General features: G+C 45.0%; 1 protein-coding gene and 1 pseudogene across 2 annotated transcripts in view; both read left to right on the forward strand.

Annotated features, from left to right (window-relative positions):
• Positions 1-5,677: 5,677 nt before the first annotated feature.
• LOC307178551 (vomeronasal type-1 receptor 4-like) lies at positions 5,678-6,400 on the forward strand (annotated as a pseudogene). The gene has a single exon. The product of its transcript is annotated as a vomeronasal type-1 receptor 4-like (transcript).
• Positions 6,401-15,746: 9,346 nt separating this feature from the next.
• PPP2R1A (protein phosphatase 2 scaffold subunit Aalpha) overlaps positions 15,747-19,893 on the forward strand; it is a 33,405-nt gene continuing 29,258 nt past the window's right edge. Inside the window, exon 1 of the mRNA XM_079906768.1 lies at positions 15,747-15,985. Within this exon, the coding sequence (XP_079762894.1) occupies positions 15,908-15,985 (78 nt within the window). The 5' untranslated portion in view covers positions 15,747-15,907. The remainder of the gene's footprint in view (positions 15,986-19,893) is intronic.

Genomic DNA, 19,893 nt, shown 5'->3' on the forward strand with positions numbered 1-19,893 from the left:
AAGAAAAGAGAAAATACTGTTGAGTGTTGCTCACCCAAAATTTTAGATGCTGTCCTCTCTTGTAGATTCCATTGAAGGGTACTGAGGGGCATTTTATCTGAGCAAGGTTTTTGCCCATGAGCTGAAATTAAAAACCATAAGAAACGAAAACAGCTTATTGAAGAGGTATCTGCAAGCCCTTGTTTATTACATCATTTCCACAACCTCCAAGATGTGGAAACAACCTAAATGTCTGGCAATGAATGACTGAATATATACTTGTATAATATACACACAGAATGGAATATTATTCAGTCAGGACAAAGAAGGAAATCCTGCCATTTGAGACAACAAGGATGGATCTTGAGGACCTGCTAAGTGAGATTATTCAGACAGAGAAAGACAAACACTGTGTGATGTCATTTATATGTGGAATCTAAAGAAGCCAAACTCATAAAAACAGTAAAATGGTGGCTACCAGGGGTGGGAGGTGGGAGAATAGGGGAGTTGTTGTCTAAGGGTACAAAGTTGAAATTAGTAGGCAACTAGGGCCTGGAGATCCAACACACAGCATAGTGAGCCTAGTCCACGATATTGTGTCTTACTCATCCAATGTAATCATTCTAACGACCTAGAGGAAGTGATCATTATGTGATACAGGTGCTATTGCTCAATGGTGATTAGATTACAATTTATAAAGACATGAAGTCAACACATTGTACACCTTAACTTTACACAATGTTATATGTCAAATATAGGTCACTAAAACAAGGAACCAGGACTTCCCTGGTGACGCAGTGGTTAAGGATCCGCCTGCCAATGCAGGGGACACGGGTTCAAGCCCTGGTCCGGGAAGATCCCACATGCTGCTGAGCAACTAAGCCCGCGAGCCACAACTACTGAGCCCAAGAGCCACAACTACTGAAGCCCGTGTGCCTAGAACCTGCGCTCCGCAACAAGAGAAGCCACCGCAATGAGAAGCCTGCTCAATGCAACGAAGAGTAGCCCCCACTCACCGCAACTAGAGAAAGCCCGCGCACAGCAATGAAGACCCAACACAGCCAAAAATAAATTAAAAAAACAAAAAAGGAACCATAGATGACTGCTGTGATTTGATCATAAATGAGGGACTAGATGGAAGGCATAATCAGTTAGAGGCCTCCAGTCTCCCTCTGCCACCTACATCACTCCTGTCTCATCCATGCTCTCACCCTACCTGTCTTCCCCCTGCTACATCCTTCATCTCCACCCTGTGATGTTTAGGCTTCCACTCAACTTCCTCCTGCTCTCCGACCTCCATCCACCTCCTTTAGGGTTCTGTATTGCACTCTCTACCTCCATTCGGGGACCTTTTTGATGTCCACCCCTCCATGACCACTATTCTAGGGACCTCCTCAGCTGCATCACCCCAGCACAGTCCATCGTCTGTGTCCTCCTTCCTCTTGCTGTCCATCTGCGCCCAGTTCAGAGGTCTCATCCCATGCCCTGTGCATTCTGTGCGCCTGCACTCTCGTTTGCCTTGGCCCTTACCTCTCGTCGTCACCCCCATGGACCCAGTCCACATGCTGCATCCTTTGTCCTCAGCCCTGTAATCCCTGACCCTTTGTCCTGGACTCCTCGGTTCACTCAATGCCCACTGTCCTATCCAGTTCTCTCAAGTCCTTTGCCCCTTATTTCCCCTGGGCTCCATCCCCTTTCCCACACTCTATCTCACTGGGACTGTTATCTTCTACCAGGACCTGCCTACCCCATCTGAAGTCACCTTGTCCCTACACCGTGTTTTTGAAACCCGTCCCACAACTGACCTTTGCTCACTTTTGCCCATTAACTTCTCATCCCCATTGGAACTTTTGTTCCCATGACTCTGTACCCCTTATCCCGCAGGTCCCCATAGTCCCAGTATCTTCCTTGCCCACTTTGCCCACTTATATTTTCATCCCTGGCCTTGCACTTTAATACTTAACCAACATTAAAAACTCTCTGCCTTTTTTCTCTCTGCTTTTTCTCTTCCCCTGCACTCTCTATAGCCCCCTGCCCCCAGGCTCCCTTCGCCACCCCCTTATCCTATGGCTTCTTTTCCCTGTGGCCTGTTCATACTCCACTCTATCACATACCCTCACACAGTCACTCCCCCAAAGACTCTACGTTTCCCGGAGTGTGTCTTGACATTAGGTGGCAATGTTCACTGCACATTTTAGGTGCTGTGCGTTATAGTAAATATTGTCCTTGTGATTGTTGCGGGGTTGGAAGAAACGTAAATTGTAGGAAGGCTCCCCCTTTCAGGCGTCCAGAAGTTTGGAGATACAACTATTTTTCTATGTAAGATCACGTCACTCACACACACACGTACATGTTGACTGTGCTTTTATGAAAGAGTATAATTCTGGGTTTCTGTGTACGTGTTTATATTTATGAGTATTTGTACACGTGAGAGGGAATTTTCATGTGTTCAGTGTGTGCATTAATGCTTGTGAAAGTGCAGTTGAAACTGTATGAGGACGTGAGTGATTGTGTATGTGCATAAGTATGTGAACGTGTGTGACTGTATGTTGGAGTGTGTGAATGACCCTGCATGTGCGTGTAAATGAATTTGTGTGCGTGTGCATGTAGGATGGGTTGTCCACCATTATGGCTCTAACAACTGACTTAACTATTGGGAGTGAATGTATAGTGACCCTGGATCAAAGAGTTGAGTTGTGTGTAGGTAAAACCTAAAGAATTAAATTCAACTCATATCAATATTTTTTCCTTGACCCTTCCAGAATGTATTTCTTTTTTTTTAAACTTTTTTAAAAAATACGTTTATTTATTTATGGCTGCATTGGGTGTTCGTTGCTGCGCGCAGGCTTTCTCTACTTGGAGTGAGCGGGGGCTACTCTTCATTGAGGTGTGAGGGCTTTTCATTGCAGTGGCTTCTCTTGTTGCTGAGCATGGGCTCTAGGCGCACCGTCTTCAGTAGTTGTGGCTCGCAGGCTCTAGAGTGCAGGCTCAGTAGTTGTGGCGCACGGGCTTAGTTGCTTCGCGGCACGTGGGATCTTCCCGGACCAGGGCTCAAACCCGTGTTCCCTGCGTTGGCAGGTGGATTCTTAACCACTGCACCACCAGGGAAGTCTGGAAATGTATTTCTTAATTAAAAAAGCAATCACAATTCCCTAATGAAAATTTTGCACAACAGTAAGTGTAGAGGACCATATTGACCTCTTGATGGTCTTGAATTAAGTGAGTAGCACTGGCTTATCTGACACTTATGGGAATAGTAGAATCTCCCTGGTAAGCCATCTGATGCTGGTGCTTTTATTTGCAAGGGTCTCTTCTGGAACCTTCTCTCTTTCTTCTATGGATATCATCTACTTCTGCTTCTAAAACTACTGTAGTTCAATATCAGTGAAGTTTATTTTCCTAACAATTTACATATTCACTGATACTGAGTTGTGCAAATAAGTGCGGTGATATCTAATGTAGAGTGTTGGCATCGTGCTTCTTGTTACTCGTATCTGTTTTGAAAACCTTCTCAGATATTTGGACAAATTCCATTTCTTTGCTGATACGTTAATTGATGGTGCAGCTAGCTCAGTGTATGAAATTAGGAAAGAACTCTCTCGGGTAGAATTTCTCAGTGAAGCAGAACCGCCATTGAGACACATACTTGCAGCCAGTCTCTTACCTGTCAATCCTAAGTACTTCCTGCTCCCTACATGTGCGCCCTGTCTGCCTCCAGAGATCATGGAAGAGTAAGTGGCTTGTCACAAATCCTCCAACAGCCTCTTAAGACATATTGGCTGGAAACTTATAATTGGTCTTGGTAATTAGCAACTGGGAAACTGTTCTCAAAAATAATCACAGCTCCCAAGCCTGTTCCTGCCAGTACTGCTCCAGGTGAAGTGATAATTGCAGTTCTGAGGGGAGGGGAGGTCACAGGATCACAAACTCATCACAGGGTGGAGCTACCCCTCTTGTGCGTATACTGATTGCTTTGACCTTCGCATTGAGCGCACCATCCAGGCGGCAGGAAGAAGTTGATGGTTTTCTCTGTGTTCGTATGAGAAGTAGCAACTATAAAGGAAGGATTTGTATCAGGAATCTGGTAAGTGAACATATTGGACAAAGGGAATGTCCCGTGTATGAACCTGGTCCAGCACCAAAGCCATGAAGGAAAGTGGGATAAATCCTGAGGTGTGAACTGAGATAGTAAAGGGAGACGGGGTCCTAGACCTTCACCAATCCCTGGTGGCTCCTAATGTAATGTATGTAATCCTCGCTAACTGATTTTTGTGGTTTAATCCAAGTGATAATGACATCTGATTTTTCATGTGCTTAAGGACTGTATTTCCCCAGTCCATCTGCTGTTTCAGTCTACTTTTCAGGAGTCATAGACATAGTTTTTAGGTTGAGAAGTACGGCCATAGTACCCCAGACTTGTAACAAAGAGTAGGATGAATCTGTAGGAATCATCTGATCCTCTGCAAAAACAACGTGTTTAGCAGCCGTTGCTGTCATATATTATAAACGTTTTCTCTAACTACTGCTGTATGAAGTGCTGAGTAGATTTAATAATTGTGTCTCTATTAATTATGGAGAGGCTCTTCCCACGTAAAGTTAGGGAAGCAGAATTTAAGAGAAGTGGAACTGTATATGTGTCAGATACCAGTTTTAGGCTCTGAAGTATCTTGTGATATTTATGCTGCTTTTAAATATTATAATACCGATCCAAAAAATGTATGTCATTTATCCAGTACACAAGTGGCTCACCATAACATTCGATTTTGCATGTGTCTTGTAGTTTCATATCTTTCACAAATCTTGCCGTACTGCTAATATTTTTATTTGACTTAGGTATTAATAAATATATATACATATCTGAAATTAATGATAATTTTGTTTCTACCATGCACTTATTTATCAGGTATCAGTGTTTCCTTTCCCATAGTTCCTGTGACTTGTGCCACTGTACTTCTGTCCAGGAACGAAAGTAAATGAGTCTTTCAGTTTCCATCCTAATGTTGAGCCATTCTTGCGTTCACTAAATCCACCTTGTCATGGGGGCAGGTACCTGCACCTGCAGTTATACTGCAGTCAGTACCTTTACATTTAGTTGAATCTCTAAAGCTTTATTCAGAGCTTGTATTTACATACAGAATAAGTCTCTTTCAATACGTGGAAACATGTCACTACCAAAATTTTAAAATAAAATTCCGCCAACATAAATTGAACTGACAAGGTGCAAAAGCAAAACTAAATTTATATCTGGCTTATTGGAGGAACGCAGGTGACCAGTATTTGAGTGTATTCTGGATTAAACGCACCCCAGCCAGGGTCAAATCCCCACTAACCATCTGCCCCTAACCAGTGAGTGAATTTAGAGGGCACACTTCACCTTTCAGTGCCGAAGTTTGCCTCATCTGTATAAGGAATATAATAGCGTCTGACTCGTGAATTTGTGAGGAATAAAGAAGTTAACGCATGTGTGGTTTCATCCTAGTGATCTGTACATTGCAAGTGTTCTTTAATGGATATACGTTCAACCCTTGGAAGCATTTACATGACAGGAAAACTTTAAGTAATTACTTCAAAGTCAGAATTATTGGTAAGTGGAGAATGTTGGATTTCAGTTGTCCTGGTACCTGTGGTCCATGCCTCATATTTTCAATCAGGATCCTCTAGCTCAGAAGACAAGCATCAGTCATTGACACCTGACAGCATGGCTGCGAGGGATTTGGCAGTAGGAACGACCTTTTTATTACAGGCTATATTTGGAATCCTGGGGAATTTCTGTATTCTTTACCATTATTTCTTGCTTTATTGCACTGGGTATGGGCTGAGGACCATAGATTTTATTGTCAGGAATGTGACGACAGCCAACATCTTGGTTCTGTTTTCTACTGGATCCCACAGTGAGAGATTTTGGGTGGTACCACATGGACAGTGATTTTACTTGCAGATTTTTCCCGTATGTCCGTGCGGTGGGCAGGGGAGTGTCCATTGGCACCACCTGCCTCTTGAGTGTCTTCCAGGCCGTCAGATCAGTCCCCGGACCTCCAGGTGGGCAGAGCTTAAAGTGAACGCTCTCAGGTGCTTTGTTCCTCCAGTTATCCTGTGCTGGATCCTGAACATGTTGGTAAATGTCATTTATCCTATGTGCATGAGTAGAATATTGAGAAACCAGAGCATCAGAAACAGAAAAAGTTTCAGACACTGTTCTGCTGTTTGTCATGACCAAACCAGAGACGCATTACATGCAGCATTGCTATCCTTCCCTGATGTCTTATGTTTTGTGCTCATGATCCTGGCCAGTGGCTCCACGGTTTTCATCCTGTACAGGCATAAGCAGAGGGCCCAAAACATTCATAGGATCAGTGTCTCCTCCGTATCCTCCCTTGAGTCCAGAGCCACCAAAACTGTCCTTCTGCTGGTGAGCACCTAATCTATTTCAACACCCTTTCCTTCATCAATAATATTATTTTGTCTTTTAACAGTATTGAGTTTTTCTTTTTGAAAACCTCTGCAATAAATAGTTCATGTTTCCCCACTGTCAGCCCTTTTCAGCTCATGAGCTGTGACTCCAGAATGTCCAGGCTCTGCTTTGCTGGGGTAAGGAATAAAAATTCTCCTAATCCTATGAGAAAAATGTAAAATGTGTGTATTTGGACTGTATTCATTTGGTAATTCACTCACTTCTCTCAGGGTCCTTAGTGACATTGTGAGTGGCTTACCAGAGGATGGTAAACAGGACATGGGAGCATCTTCTTCAAAGTAAACAATGTTATAATAGTAATTGTAATTAAATATATAATTATCATGTAAATACTTATGGAAGTTTTACTAGTACTTTTACTGGAGGAGCTCAGAATTTATGCAATAATAAACCTCAGGTCCTGAAACAATGTGGATCTTTTGGAGAAGTGTAGGAGCGTATATAACGTAAATGTATCACAGTACCTTTCTGAAGAATGTAGTAGACGTGGAATATTAAGAAGACGTCTGTGAAAATGGAAGAGCGTGTGGCAGATCATTACTGAAACTGAAGACAATAGTGCTGGAGGGGAAATTCAGTCCTTGAGTCAAGCTTTTGGGAGCCGGTCATGAGTTTTGGTCCATTATGTCCTTAGACGGCAGTTATGTATTTGAAATGATATGTTATATAGGGAGGTGAGCATGTTTAAACATTCTCAGGTAGAAATGGCCAGATTGAACTGGAGTCAGCAAAGGAGAGCATAACATTGCATTTTACCATATTTTGAAGTAATATCAGGTGATTGTGACAATTAAAAAAGATGTGAATAGCATGGAGTTGGGATCTGTAGAAGGCACCTTTTTCTCTTTTGTGAAGATGGCTTGGGCAAGTTGTCAAGAAAGAGGTTTATAGGTATTGCTTGTGTCCCTAAAGCGATGAAATTAGTTTCTGCTGGAGACTTCCATTAAATTCAGAGCATTGCAGGAAGAGCCATTTGAAAGGGAAAGACATGGATCCATTTTGTGTATGTGGAATTTGTAGTCTGGGGTTCCTTGATTATTTTTTTCTTGCCCCACCACTCAGTTTGTGGGATCTTAGTTTCCCGACCAGGGATCAAACCCGGGTTCCCTGTAGCGGACACGCAGAGTCCTAACCATGGGACTGCCACAGAATTCCCTGGGGCTCCTTGATTTTAAATGAGCAATGTGGATATTGCCTCAAAATTAGGAGAGATTTTTATATGGTTTTCTCTGTATTGATATTCTGAAGCCAATGACAGTATTGACTATTCAACAGGTTGAAAAGCAAAAGAGTTATTTTGACCAAATTGATATATAGATTGAACCTTGTATCACAGAGAGAAATCAATATTTTTATTTCACATGAGACACTTAAATATTTACCAGAAACTAGATCACAAAGGAAGAAGAAAAATATATAGGTAGACACATACCTACAAATGTGTATATATGGGTCTGTGATCCATGTATATATATGTATGTATGTGTGTGTGTGTATATATATATACACACACATATATACACATATAAAGTCAGTCATGTTTGTTATCCATCAGTCAGTATATTGGAAAGTTGTACATTAAGAAAAATTTAAAATAGTACTAATTACAATGACAAATCTCAAAGTGTATGTTATCTGAGGAGTATATTGCCACGCTAGTTGCTTCTTAACACTCCAGGAAATGTTTTTTCATTTTCCTACTTTAATTCTATTATTTGGCCATATCTCAAAAAAACATTCAAGAATATAATAAAAATTTTTGATTAAAAAATTAGTTTATGCTGGGCTTCTTTGGTGACGCAGTGGTTAAGAATCCGCCTGCCAATGCAGGGGACACGGGTTCAAGCCCTGGTCCGGGAAGATCCCACATGCCGCGGAGCAACTAAGTCCGTGCGCCACAGCTACTGAGCCTGCGCTCTAGAGCCCATGAGCCACAACTACTGAGCCCGCGAGCCAAAACTACTGAAGCCCACATGCCTAGAGCCCGAGCTCCACAACAAGAGAAGCCACCACAATGAGAAGCTTGCGCACCGCAACAAAGAGTAGCCCCCGCTCGCCGCAACTAGAGAAAGCCCGCGCGTAGCAATGAAGACCCAGTGCAGCCAAAAATAAATAAAATAAATAAATAATAAAATTTAAAAATTAGTTTATGTAAATTTAATACTATAATTGATAGTATAATAATAGAGTATTCTTTTTTTTTTTTTTGCGGTACCCGGGCCTCTCACTGCTGTGGCCTCTCCCGTTGCGGAGCACAGGCTCCGGAGGCGTAGGCTCAGCGGCCATGGCTCACGGGCCTAGCCGCTCCGTGGCATGTGGGATCTTCCCGGACCGGGGCACAAACCCGTGTCCCCTGCATCGGCAGGCGGACTCTCAACCACTGTGCCACCAGGGAAGCCCTAGAGTATTCTTTTAAATTAATTTATCTTATTTATTTTTGGCTGTGTTGGGTCTCAGTTGCCGCATGCGGGACCTTTGTTGCGGTGCACGAGCTTCTCTCTAGTTGTGGCCTGCGGGTTTTCTCTTCTCTAGTTGTGGCACGCAGGTTCCAGGGCATGTGGACTCTGTAGTTTGCAGCACGAGGGCTCTAACTGAGGCTCGCGAGTTCAGTAGTTGTGGCGCGCGGGCTTAGTTGCCCTGCAGCATGTGGGATCTTAGTTCCCTGACCAGAGATCAAACCCGCGGCCCCTGCATTGGAAGGCAGATTTTCTACCACTGTACCACCAGGGAAGTCCCCCCTAGGGTATTTTCTTAGTTTATCTATGCTAACTTCTTTTCTATTAATTTTTAAATATAATTCTACATTATAATTCATATCTTTTCTTTGAAAAGTTGTATACTCATTATTTGTTAGCTTTACCCCGAAATTACAGCATATATTCAGAAGCTAATCACAGTGCCATTTTTACAATATGAGGATGTTGCAACAATAATCTATTTTCTGTATCTCATCTTTTTTTTCAGAAGGCTCCAAAGAGGAATTTATTTGTTTACTTGTTTATTTATTAACTGTTGTTTCCACTTTTTTTTAAATTTAGTGTTTTTTAAATTGAGGTATATTCTGTAATATTTATGATATTATATAAGTGTCAGATCTACAACATAATGATTCACTGTATTTAAAATTTATACTCCTGTTATTGTTAGTATAAAATATTGGCTGTATTTCCTGTGCTGTACAATATATCCCTGTACCTTATTTATTTTATACATAGTGGTTTGCAACTCTTAATCCCCTACCCTCTGCCCCTTTACCTCTCCCCACTGGTAACCTCTGTATCTTTCAGTCTGTTTCTTTTTTTTTTTTTAATCTATTTGTTTGTTTTATTTTTGGCTGCGTTGGGTCTTTGTTACTGCTCATGGGCTTTCTCTAGTGGTGGTGAGCGGGGGCTCCTCTTTGTTATGGTGCCCGGGCTTCTCCTTGTGGTGGCTTCTCTTGTTGCGGAGCATGGGCTCTAGGCGTGTGGGCTTCAGTAGTTGTGGCACTTGGGCTTCAGTAGTTGTGGCACTTGGGCTCAGTAGTGGTGGCTTGCAGGCTCTAGAGCGCAGGCTCAGTAATTGTGGTGCACGGGCTTAGTTGCTCCATGGCATGTGGGATCTTCCCAGACCAGGGCTCGAACCTGTGTCCCTTGCATTGACAGGCAGATTCTTAAGCACTGCGCCACTAGGGAAGTCCCTGGTTTTTTTTGTTATATTCACTAGTTTGTTCTATTTTTTAGATTCCACATATAAGTTATATCATGTAGTATTTCTTTCTCTCTGACATATTTACTAAGCATAATACTCTCCAAGTGCATCCATGTTGTTGCAAATGGCAAAATTTCATTATTTTTTACTGCTGAGTAGTATTCCATTGTGTGTGTGTACATATATATCTCTATATATATATCACAATATTCTTTATCCATTCATCTGTTGGTAATTCAATTTGCTTCCGTACCTTGGCTATTTAAATAATGCTGCTATGAACATTGAGGTGCATATATCTTTTTGAATTAGTGTTTTCGTTTTCCTCAGATATGTACCCAGGAGTGATTTTTTTTTAAAATAAATTTTATTTATTTATTTATTTTTGGCTGCGTTGGGTCTTCGTTGCTGCCCACAGGCTTTCTCTAGTTACAGCAAGCAGATGCTACTCTTCGTTGTGGTGTGCGGGCTCCTCACTGCGGTGGCTTCCCTTGTGGAGCACGGGCTCTAGGCCTGGGGGCTTCAGTAGTTGCAGCACACGGGCTCAGTAGTTGTGGCACACGACTTAGTTGCTCTGCGGCATGTGGGATCTTACCGGACTAGGACTCGAACCCATGTCCCCTGCATTGGCAGGCGAATTCTTAACCACTGTGCCACCAGGGAAGCCCAGGAGTGATCTTTTTGATGATAGTCATTCTGACAGTGTATCCTATCTTTTTGATTGGCAATATGTATTTTAAAAATGTAAAGACACATGCACAGTTTATACGTGCAGAGCTCAATGAAAATTCAGAGTGAACACATTTTGGGACTCAGTACCTAGATCTGTAAATCGAATATTGTCAGGCTCCCAGAAGCTCTCTGCTCTTCCTTCCTATTCACTATTCCTCAGGGTAACCACTGCTCTGACATCCAACAGTATACATCACTTTAGAGTGTTTGAATTTTATGTAAAATAAGTGATGAAGCATAAACTTTTTCTGTATTTGGCTTTTGTCATTTCTCACGCTGTTTGTGAATTTATTGCTGGGTGTTGTTATTGATCATTCGTTTGCATTGCTGTGTAGGATTCTATTATGTGAATATAAAACAATTACTTTAATCATTCCACCGTTAGTTGGCATATGGGTTGTTTTCAGTTTGGGACTATTAGGAATAGTGCTGCTATGTAAATTGAGAACATGTTTTGATGAGGCGCATACTAATTTCTGTTGGCAATATATGTAGTAACAGAATTGTTGGGTGACAGATTTACATCTTTACCTTTTAGAGACAGTGCCAAAGAGGTTTGGAAAATGTTTGGCCCAATTTCCACACTCACCAGCAGTGTAGGAGATTCTTGGTTTACCGACATCGTTGTCAACACTTCCAATTTTTTATTTTCATTTTTATTTTGGACTTCTGATTGGTATGTGATGGTATCAAGTAGTAATTTTATTTCCTTCACTGTTATGGAAGTTGAACATATTTTCACATATTTATTTCTCTTTACTGGGAAACCTCTCTGAAATGTATGTTTTAGCTTAGTTTATCCATTGTTTTCTATTGTGTTGCCTTCTTCTTATTGATTTGTAGTAGTTCTATGTAACTGCTGGACATGATGCCATTCTTGATTTCCTTTATCTCATGTTCTCTCTGTCTTCCTGTGTGCGTGTGTGTGTGTGTGTCAAAGAGGAGAAAGCCTTAATTTTAATGTAACTTAGTATTTCCTCCTTTATAATGTTTATTATTCTGTTTAAGAAATATTTCCCCATTCCAAGATGACAAGAGATGTTTGCCTTTGTTTTACTTTAAAAATTTTATTTAGCTTTAAAATTTAGATCAGCAGTCCATCCAGAATTGACTTGTTGTATGTGTGGACAGTGAATCAGACATTCTTCTGATAGGCCAGCAAATTTCAGTTTATTCAGAATATGTGACATTATTCTTTCTTTTCATTTGCTCTCACCTCTCACTGCTCACCCAGGTTAATGTCACCTCGTCCACAAAGTCTCCTGATAAATCTGTCTCTTTCTTACTTGTCCAGTCTTTTAACAATCGCACAGCACCACACAGCCAAGGTCAGTCTTGGTATCAGAAATCTTCAATGAATCTTTTTACTCACTTCTTCCCAAAAGTTGAAGGGGAAGGTGCACCTTATCAGGAGACAGTTCTCCATGAGCCTCTCAATTTTTTTTTTCATGTCTTATATCAGCTTCTGTTCTGGACTATTTTGAAAGGGTTTTTGTATAACAGCCTTGGAAGATAGCAGTAGTGTCTGTCTTGGAGGCAAGGGCAGATTCATTACCTAACTAATATAATAAAGAGAATGCCTTCCTCAGAGGGAAAGGTTGGTTGGTGTACTTATAATCCACATTAAAAGATAAGGATTTCTTAAGCATAATGTTATCCATCTGTGACACGAAACCCCACTTTATGTGCAGCATCCACTGGGACCTCTTTGCATGGCCCCCATGGGGCTTGTGGGAGCAGTGGGAACAGGTGTGAACTTGAAGCTCTTGCTGCCTGTTGTGCCACAAATAATAATATTCTGTCTCAGTCCCAGGCGTCTCACGTCTTGTGCCAGCATCTGTGAAACTGGCAAGTAACTTGGTTTGCAAATGGGGTAAAATCTTACACCCTTTACATTTCTTGGAAGTCTTGGCAATGAGGATGGGGTAGTGACTGAGCCATACAACGAACAACCTTAGTGCATTATCACAATTGCAGAGGGAAGCTAAAGTGATGAGGTAGTTGGGGGTCTATCTCAGTCTGTTTGGGCTGCTATAAAAAAAACAGTCCACAGACTGGGTGGCTCATAAACATCAATTTATATCTCCTGGAGGCTGGAATTCTGAGATGAAGGTGTCAGCATGGTCAGGTGAGGGCCCTCTTCTGGGTTGCAGACTTCTTGTTGTATCTTCACAAGGCATAAGGGGGCAAGGCTCTCTCAGGCCTCTTTTGAAAGGTCATTATAATCCCGTTTATGAGGGCTCTGCCCTCAATGACCTAATCACCTGGCAAAGGCTCCATCTCCTCATACCATCACCTTGGGGGTTAGGTTTCAATATTTGAATTTTGAGTGCACACAAACAGACAACAGCAGGATCCTTTGGAAAAATTCAACATTCCACATCAGAATATATCAGGAATTGTTGTGTTACATGCTTGTGTTTCCCTATCCCACAAGGGCCAGAGGTGAGTATTCCAGGGAGGGTGAGATGCTGGTAGACAAGTGTTAGTGAGACAAACTACCTTTTTACTTGTCACCAGAGGTAACAGAGGATGGGTAAGGATTTCAATCAAGTGCCACTAACCTCTGATGTACAAAGTTTTCATTATATAAATGATATTCTCTTTGTTGGCAAGTGAGAGGCCTCAGTCTCCACAGCCCTGTCTAACTTGTCATCACATCTCTGCCAGTTGGGGCAGCTGATATAACCTGACCAAATGCAAGTCCTGTTTTCCAGCGAAAGTTTAATGGGACTCAGTGGGACTCAGATTACAATGCTCAATCCTTCCAGCAGTGAAGGAAAAACTGTTGTCTTTGACTCCCCGTTATCTAAAGGAGGCTCAGCCCTTACTAGACTCCTGGGACATGGGAGATAATGTCCTGATGATTTTGTCAGTTACAGCCTCTGGCAAAGGGATGCAGCCTCCACCTAAAAGTCCCCATTGCTTTATGAACTCAGGGCCACTCTGACACTACTAACAGGTGCACTGCTTTTAAAAAGCAGTAATTAGCTTGCTAGTAAATGCGCCTCAAAACTGAAGCTTGATCTGTAGAAGCCTTGTGACTCTCTGGCTTGATATTCCAAATCTGGGGATGAATCAGCTTGGACTCCACTACCAGCAAGGTAGGAAGGGCCCCCAAAGTCCTGCATCTCATGCAACACACTTATTCAAGAATGAACCCAGACTGGCTCCAGCAACATCCTGGCTTTACAGGAATAAGTGGTACCTATCCCTTTGGGGGAAATTTTAAGCTCTACACTGTACCCAAAGCCACTGGCACTACCAACCCTCAGTTCTCTGAGACTCTTCCCTAAATGCATGGTCTGACTATACTGATGGTTTAAGTAAGCTGAAACCTAAAGGTGTCCCCTGGGCCACTGTGGCTGGTTAGTCTTAGTGCGAGCTCTGCAAGAATAGAAAGCAGATGTGATTGTTCTCATCACTGGCCAGGGACCTGGACTGCTGCCACTGTGTCCAAGTGGCACACAGGTGTTTACTGTGCCACTTGGACATCCCTCTTTTAGGATGTGAACCGTAGAAACAAACTGCAGTGCTGAGAGAATTGTCTGGGTCACTCATTGAGATGCTCACGGTCAGGGCCTGCTCTTTGAAGAGTCTGACCAGAATCAAGCTGCTGACTGCATCTGTCCAATGCAGAGACTATCTCTGCAAGGCACACTTGGGACTTTTTTTGGGGGGGGGGAGCTTTACTGAGGTATAACTGACAAATAAAATTCTAAGGTATTTAAAGTGCATCCTTAGCTAAGGAACCTGTAGTCTCAGTGGGCTAGCACGGTTGGGTTGGGGGAAAGATCCTTGGAATAAGGAGGGCAAGGATTGAAATAGGCAACGTCTCCCCCCACCCCACCCCCTTTTATAGGGAGTAGTTTCCTAACTGGAGTGGGTAAGGGGTCTTTGGAAGAGATGCCTGGACCTGTCCTGGAGTCCTAGCTCAGCTGTGCCCTTGAAGTGACACGATAAGGGGGAAGGTGCATTCCAGGCCTCCCCATCCCCCAACTCTGTTAGCGTGGTTCTAAAATTGCGGGTGAGGGGCTGTGTTGAGTGAAGCAAGGAACAGAGATTCGTCAGCCTCTACGCTGCTCTCACGCTGTGGGAGGCGACAGACTCCAGTGTATGGTCACAGCCCCAGCCAAGGGAAAGGAATTTTGAGAGAGCGAGCGAGCGAGATTATGTGGCTCTGGGGCTTGAGGACCAAGCCTAAAGAGAGGAAGGGAAAGGGAGATATTTACGTAGAGATCGGACAATTTACTAGGAACTGCTCTCCAAATAGAACGTACGGTTTGGGCAAAGACTTGTTGGCATGAAAAAGCATGATATGCTCAGGTAGCTAATTTTCCAGAACCGCTGAAGAGTAAAAAGGGGAGGTGGGAGACGTGCGTTCGGTAAGCAGATCCACATACCAACCTGAGGGGCGTGAGTTTTGTCCAGAGAGTAAGGCAAGTCGCCACCCTTCTCTGGGCCTCGGCATAGTAAGGCAGAAATGAAAGACTCACTCCTCCTCCCGCACAAAGGCTCTGGGAGTCCGCCTGCCAACCGGAGGGGGCCACTGCCTCCCAAGCCGAAACCTGCAGACTGTTCTGGTTCCCCCCCCGACCATGACGTCAAGCACTCCTAGCGACGCACTAGCAGAAGCTTTCTCCGGGACTCGGAGAACGGGCTTCGCCACCTCCCAATCCTGCCCCTCATTGGCTAGAAACAACTGCTCGTCTAGGACGTTGTTAGCGGCGACGTAGGCGGGCACAATCTTTGTCGCTAAGATACTACGTACTTCCGTTTTCTCCTCCCCCTCTCCGAGGCTCTGGCAAACTTAATGTCCCTTCGGCCAATGGCAAATAGGCGGTAGGCGGGACTTCATTTGTTCGGACCAAAGAAACGCAGGCTTGGCCCGGTCATTGGGCAATAACTGTGGGGCAGCCCCTGTAAAGTGGCTCGGGCGTCCCCACGCCCTCTTTTCCTCCTCACAGCCCAGCCCCTGCCTAGCCCCGTTTTAGTAAGGCGCTGGCCGCAGTCTGACAGGAACAGGACGGAGCCAAGATGGCGGCGGCCGACGGCGACGACTCGCTCTACCCCATCGCGGTGCTCATAGACGAGCTCCGCAACGAGGATGTTCAGGTCCGGAGACAACGGGGGACTTGAGGAAGACGGGAAGGGGGACCTGGGAGCACGGGCGTCCCTCGCGGAGAGGGTTCAGTGTTCGCCGAGAGTGGCGGAAGGGGGCGGCGGCCAATCAGCGTTCCACTCTTATCTCTCTCGGTCCCCGGACTCAGTGAGACGGCGCCTGGGATTGGGTGTCGGCCCAGCGGCGCGCGGGGGCGAGGGCAAGCTTGGAGGGTCCCGGGCCTTGGGGGCCGCGGCCCAGCAGGGGCTTGGACGACTGGGTCGGGGAGAGGCGAGGGGAGGGCTCGGTGATCGGCGGCGGCCCTTGAATGGCCCCTTGGGGATGGGGTGGGCGCGTGACTTGCTCCGAGTTGGGGAGGGGCCGCCTGGTTGATGGGGACCCGGGTAGGTTTTCTCCCTGTAGGGGCTCAGCGCTGTGGGGTATACCCTCCAAATGGGGACTGAGATGTGAAAGCTGACTTTCTAATTCCTGCTCTCCCACCCGCCTCCACTTGTGGTGTAGACCCCGAAGGGGAGAGGGAGGCGGAAGCCCATTCCCAAGGGAGCAACTAGCTAAATTCAGCAGCAAATTACGAGGTGGAAAGTCGCCCCCCTTCTGGGAGCCTCCCATTGCGTGGGGGGTGGGCAGTGTACTAAACGGGCTAACATTTCTGGGGAGGGGGGAGGGGGCTCAGGGCCCAGAGGCCAGCCGGCGAGGGATTGAGAAGAGGTAGGGTTCTAGGGTTTGCCCATCCCAGCCCCGCCTCTCACCCGCCGAGTGACCTTGTGCCGATTACCTCACGGATCTGGGCCTCTGTTTTCCGTAAACTGCTCTAATAATAGTCCCGGTCTCATTGGGTGGTTGTGAGGGACTGAACGAGTTAATAATACGAGTCACGTAGAATGGCGCCTGGTCTGTTGTAAGGGTCCAATAAAGGCTAGCTGTAGTTATGGGGAGTGGTGACTGAAGAGTTCGCATCTGGGCCTCAATTTCCCCGTTTATAAAATTGAGCGGGTTGCACTGGCCCAGCCCCCAGCCTCTGAGGTCCCAGCGCTGTGACGCTAGTTCAGTAGTCAGACAGGCAGAGGGTGAGCTCCTGGCTCTTCCACTTCTTGCTGATTGACATGGGCAAGTTCATCTCTCCAAGCCTCGGTTTCTTCTTCTCTCAAATAGAGGTGATTGTCTAACTCCTAGGGCTGTTGTAGGAATTCGTTGGTCCAATAGACACCTGCCACATATCAGCTGTGGTGCTGAGGGTGTGATTGATGGTGATGCCAGTTGTTATACAAGAGACAGATGTGAATCGGAACCGAATACATTGTTCACACGTATGAGACGTTGGTGGACAGGAAACAGCAGGATGTTGTGATACTGAGTCAGTAAAAATTATTGGGCCTCTGCTCTGTGTTGGGCACTGTTCTAGGCACAGGTATACAACAGGGAAAAAGACAAAATCTGGCCTTGTGGAGCTTACCTTGTAGTGAGGGGAAAAAGACAATAAACAAGACAATAAGGAAAATACATATTATGTTAGATGGGGATAAGTACTACGGAAAAAATAAAGGAAGCGGGTGGAGGATGCGGATTCAGAGTGGTCATTGAAGGCCTTGCTGAGAAGGTGGTGTCTGAGCAAAGATCTGAAGGGGGCAGGGGAAGGAGCCTTGAGGCTTTCTGGGCAGAGTACCCAGCAAGCACAGAGTGGGGTGGGGAAGATTCATTTTAAGACGGTCAGTCAGGGAAAACCCCTCCGAGGATGCAGAGTTTAAGACCAGAAGAAGGAGTCACCTCCCAAAAGAAGATGGGGAAGAGCCTTCCAGGAAGAGAGAGGAGACAAATAATGGCACTAGCTCTCAATCCAGGGTGATTTTTGCCTACGAGGGGACATTGGCAACATCTGGAGACATTTTTGCTTGTCACAACTGGGGAAGTGCTACTGGCGTCTAGTGGATAGAGGTCAGGGTTCTGCTAAAAGTACAATGCATAGGACCGCCTCCACCCAAACTGTCCATCGTGATGAGATTGCGAGAAGCCCTCTGTGGGAAAGTCCTGAGGTAAATGTAGTGGTTTAAAAGAACACAAATTTATTATCTTACAGTTCTGGAGGTCAGTAGTCTGACACAGGTCTCACTGGGCTGAAGTCACAGTGTTGTCAGGATTATAGTCCTTTCTGGAGGCTCTAGAGGAGAATCCGTGCCTTTACCATTTTCCAGGTTCTGGAGGCTGCCTGCATTTCTTGGCTTGTGGCCCCTTTGTCCATCTCTAAAGCCAGCAGCGTTGCGTCTCTGTGACCGTTCTACTGTAGTCACATCTCCTTCTGACCAGCCGGGAGAGGGTCTCTGATTTTAAGGATCCATGTGATGAGATTGGGCCCACCTGAGTAATCCAGGATTCTCTCCCCATCTCAGGGTCCTTAACCTTGATCACACCTGCCAAGTCCCTGTTGCCATGTAAAGTGACATACAGCTTCTAGGGCTCAAGATATGGACATCTTTGGGAGGCCATTATTCTGCATACCGTAGTCGCTGGGTTGCAAGGTAGAGATTGAGAGGGAGAAGTGGTAGGAGCCTGAGGATGGTGGTGAAGTGCCCTTTTTTTTTTAAACATTTTCAAGTAATTTAATTTTTCTTTTTGTTTATTTGTTACTTTTATTGCACTGAAGGCTGAAGGGGAATTATTTATTCAGGAAATACGTAAGGAGTGCCAGGTGCGTGCTGGCTCCCTGAGATGGGAGCGTGCTCAGTGAGTTCAGAGAATAAGGCCAGCGTGGTAGCTGCAGCACAGTGACTGGCAAAGTGGTGGCAGGTGAGGACTAATCCGGGCTAGATCAGGTGAGGCCTGTGGACCAGTAGGGCAAAGGCTCTGGTGAGGTGGGGGAGCCAGTTCAAGGCTTTGTGTAGAGAAATGACATGTTCTGACTTCTGACTGCCGAGTAGGGGCTGGGCAGGAGCAGATAGACTTACCAGGATGCCATGGCAGAGCAGCCAGGACCAGCGCTGGCAGGCAGGTAGGGGGAAGTGGTGAGATTGGGGGTATCTTGAAAAGCAGGGTTGTTGAGATTTGCTGATGGATTGGATGCACCGTGGGGAGTGATGTGGAAGGAGAAGTCAAGGATGACTGAGATTTGAATCCCAGCTCTACCGGTTTGCTCCCTTTGTGCCCTGCACCAGTGCCTTCCCCTTTTTGGGGTCCAGATTCCTCATCTGTAAGGAATAATGATGAGGAAGCAGCATCTACCTGGTTGAGAAGTTGCAGTGGAATTGGCATGTTAAGTGACTGCCTCAGAGAAGGCGTTCAGTAAGTGATGACCTTGTTCAGTTATCGTGGTAGCTTGTGGTTTTATACTTGGGAAAGTGAGCTGCAAAGAGATCACCTCCCCAGCCAGTAAGAGGCGGTGGCTGGATTGCATTATCTCTCAGGGGTGTTTGGGGCACCATGTTTCTTAAAATGTGGTCCACTGGTTGAGAGGCCAGGTTTCTATGTTATTAATACTGTCTCTGCCTCAGTTTTCTCATCTATAAAAGGGAATAGGGAATTCCCTGTCGGTCCAGTGGTTGGGACTCAGCACTTTCACTGCTGTGGGCCCAGGGTTCAGTCCCTATTTGGGGAACCAGGATCCTTAAAGCTGCGCGGCTTGGCAGAAAAAAAAAAAAAAGGAAAAAAATGGGAATAATTTTTAATTTAGCAGTTCAGAGGGGTGTTGCGAGGATTAAATAGGTTAGTACGTGGTAAATGCTTAGAACAGTGCTTGATGTATTTTAAGTTTTCATTAAATGTCTGCCGGTGGTGGTGGTGAAATAACAAGGGCCTCAATTGTCCGAGGTGAGGTGCTACAGGCATTTTAAAAGCTATTCTTCTAATGGTTACTCTAGAGCAGCAGTTCTTACCAGGGGACAGATGTCTGGGGATATATTTGGTTGTCACG

Source organism: Stenella coeruleoalba (genome assembly GCF_951394435.1).
Source record: "Stenella coeruleoalba genome assembly, chromosome: 20".
Lineage (NCBI taxonomy): Eukaryota > Metazoa > Chordata > Mammalia > Artiodactyla > Delphinidae > Stenella > Stenella coeruleoalba.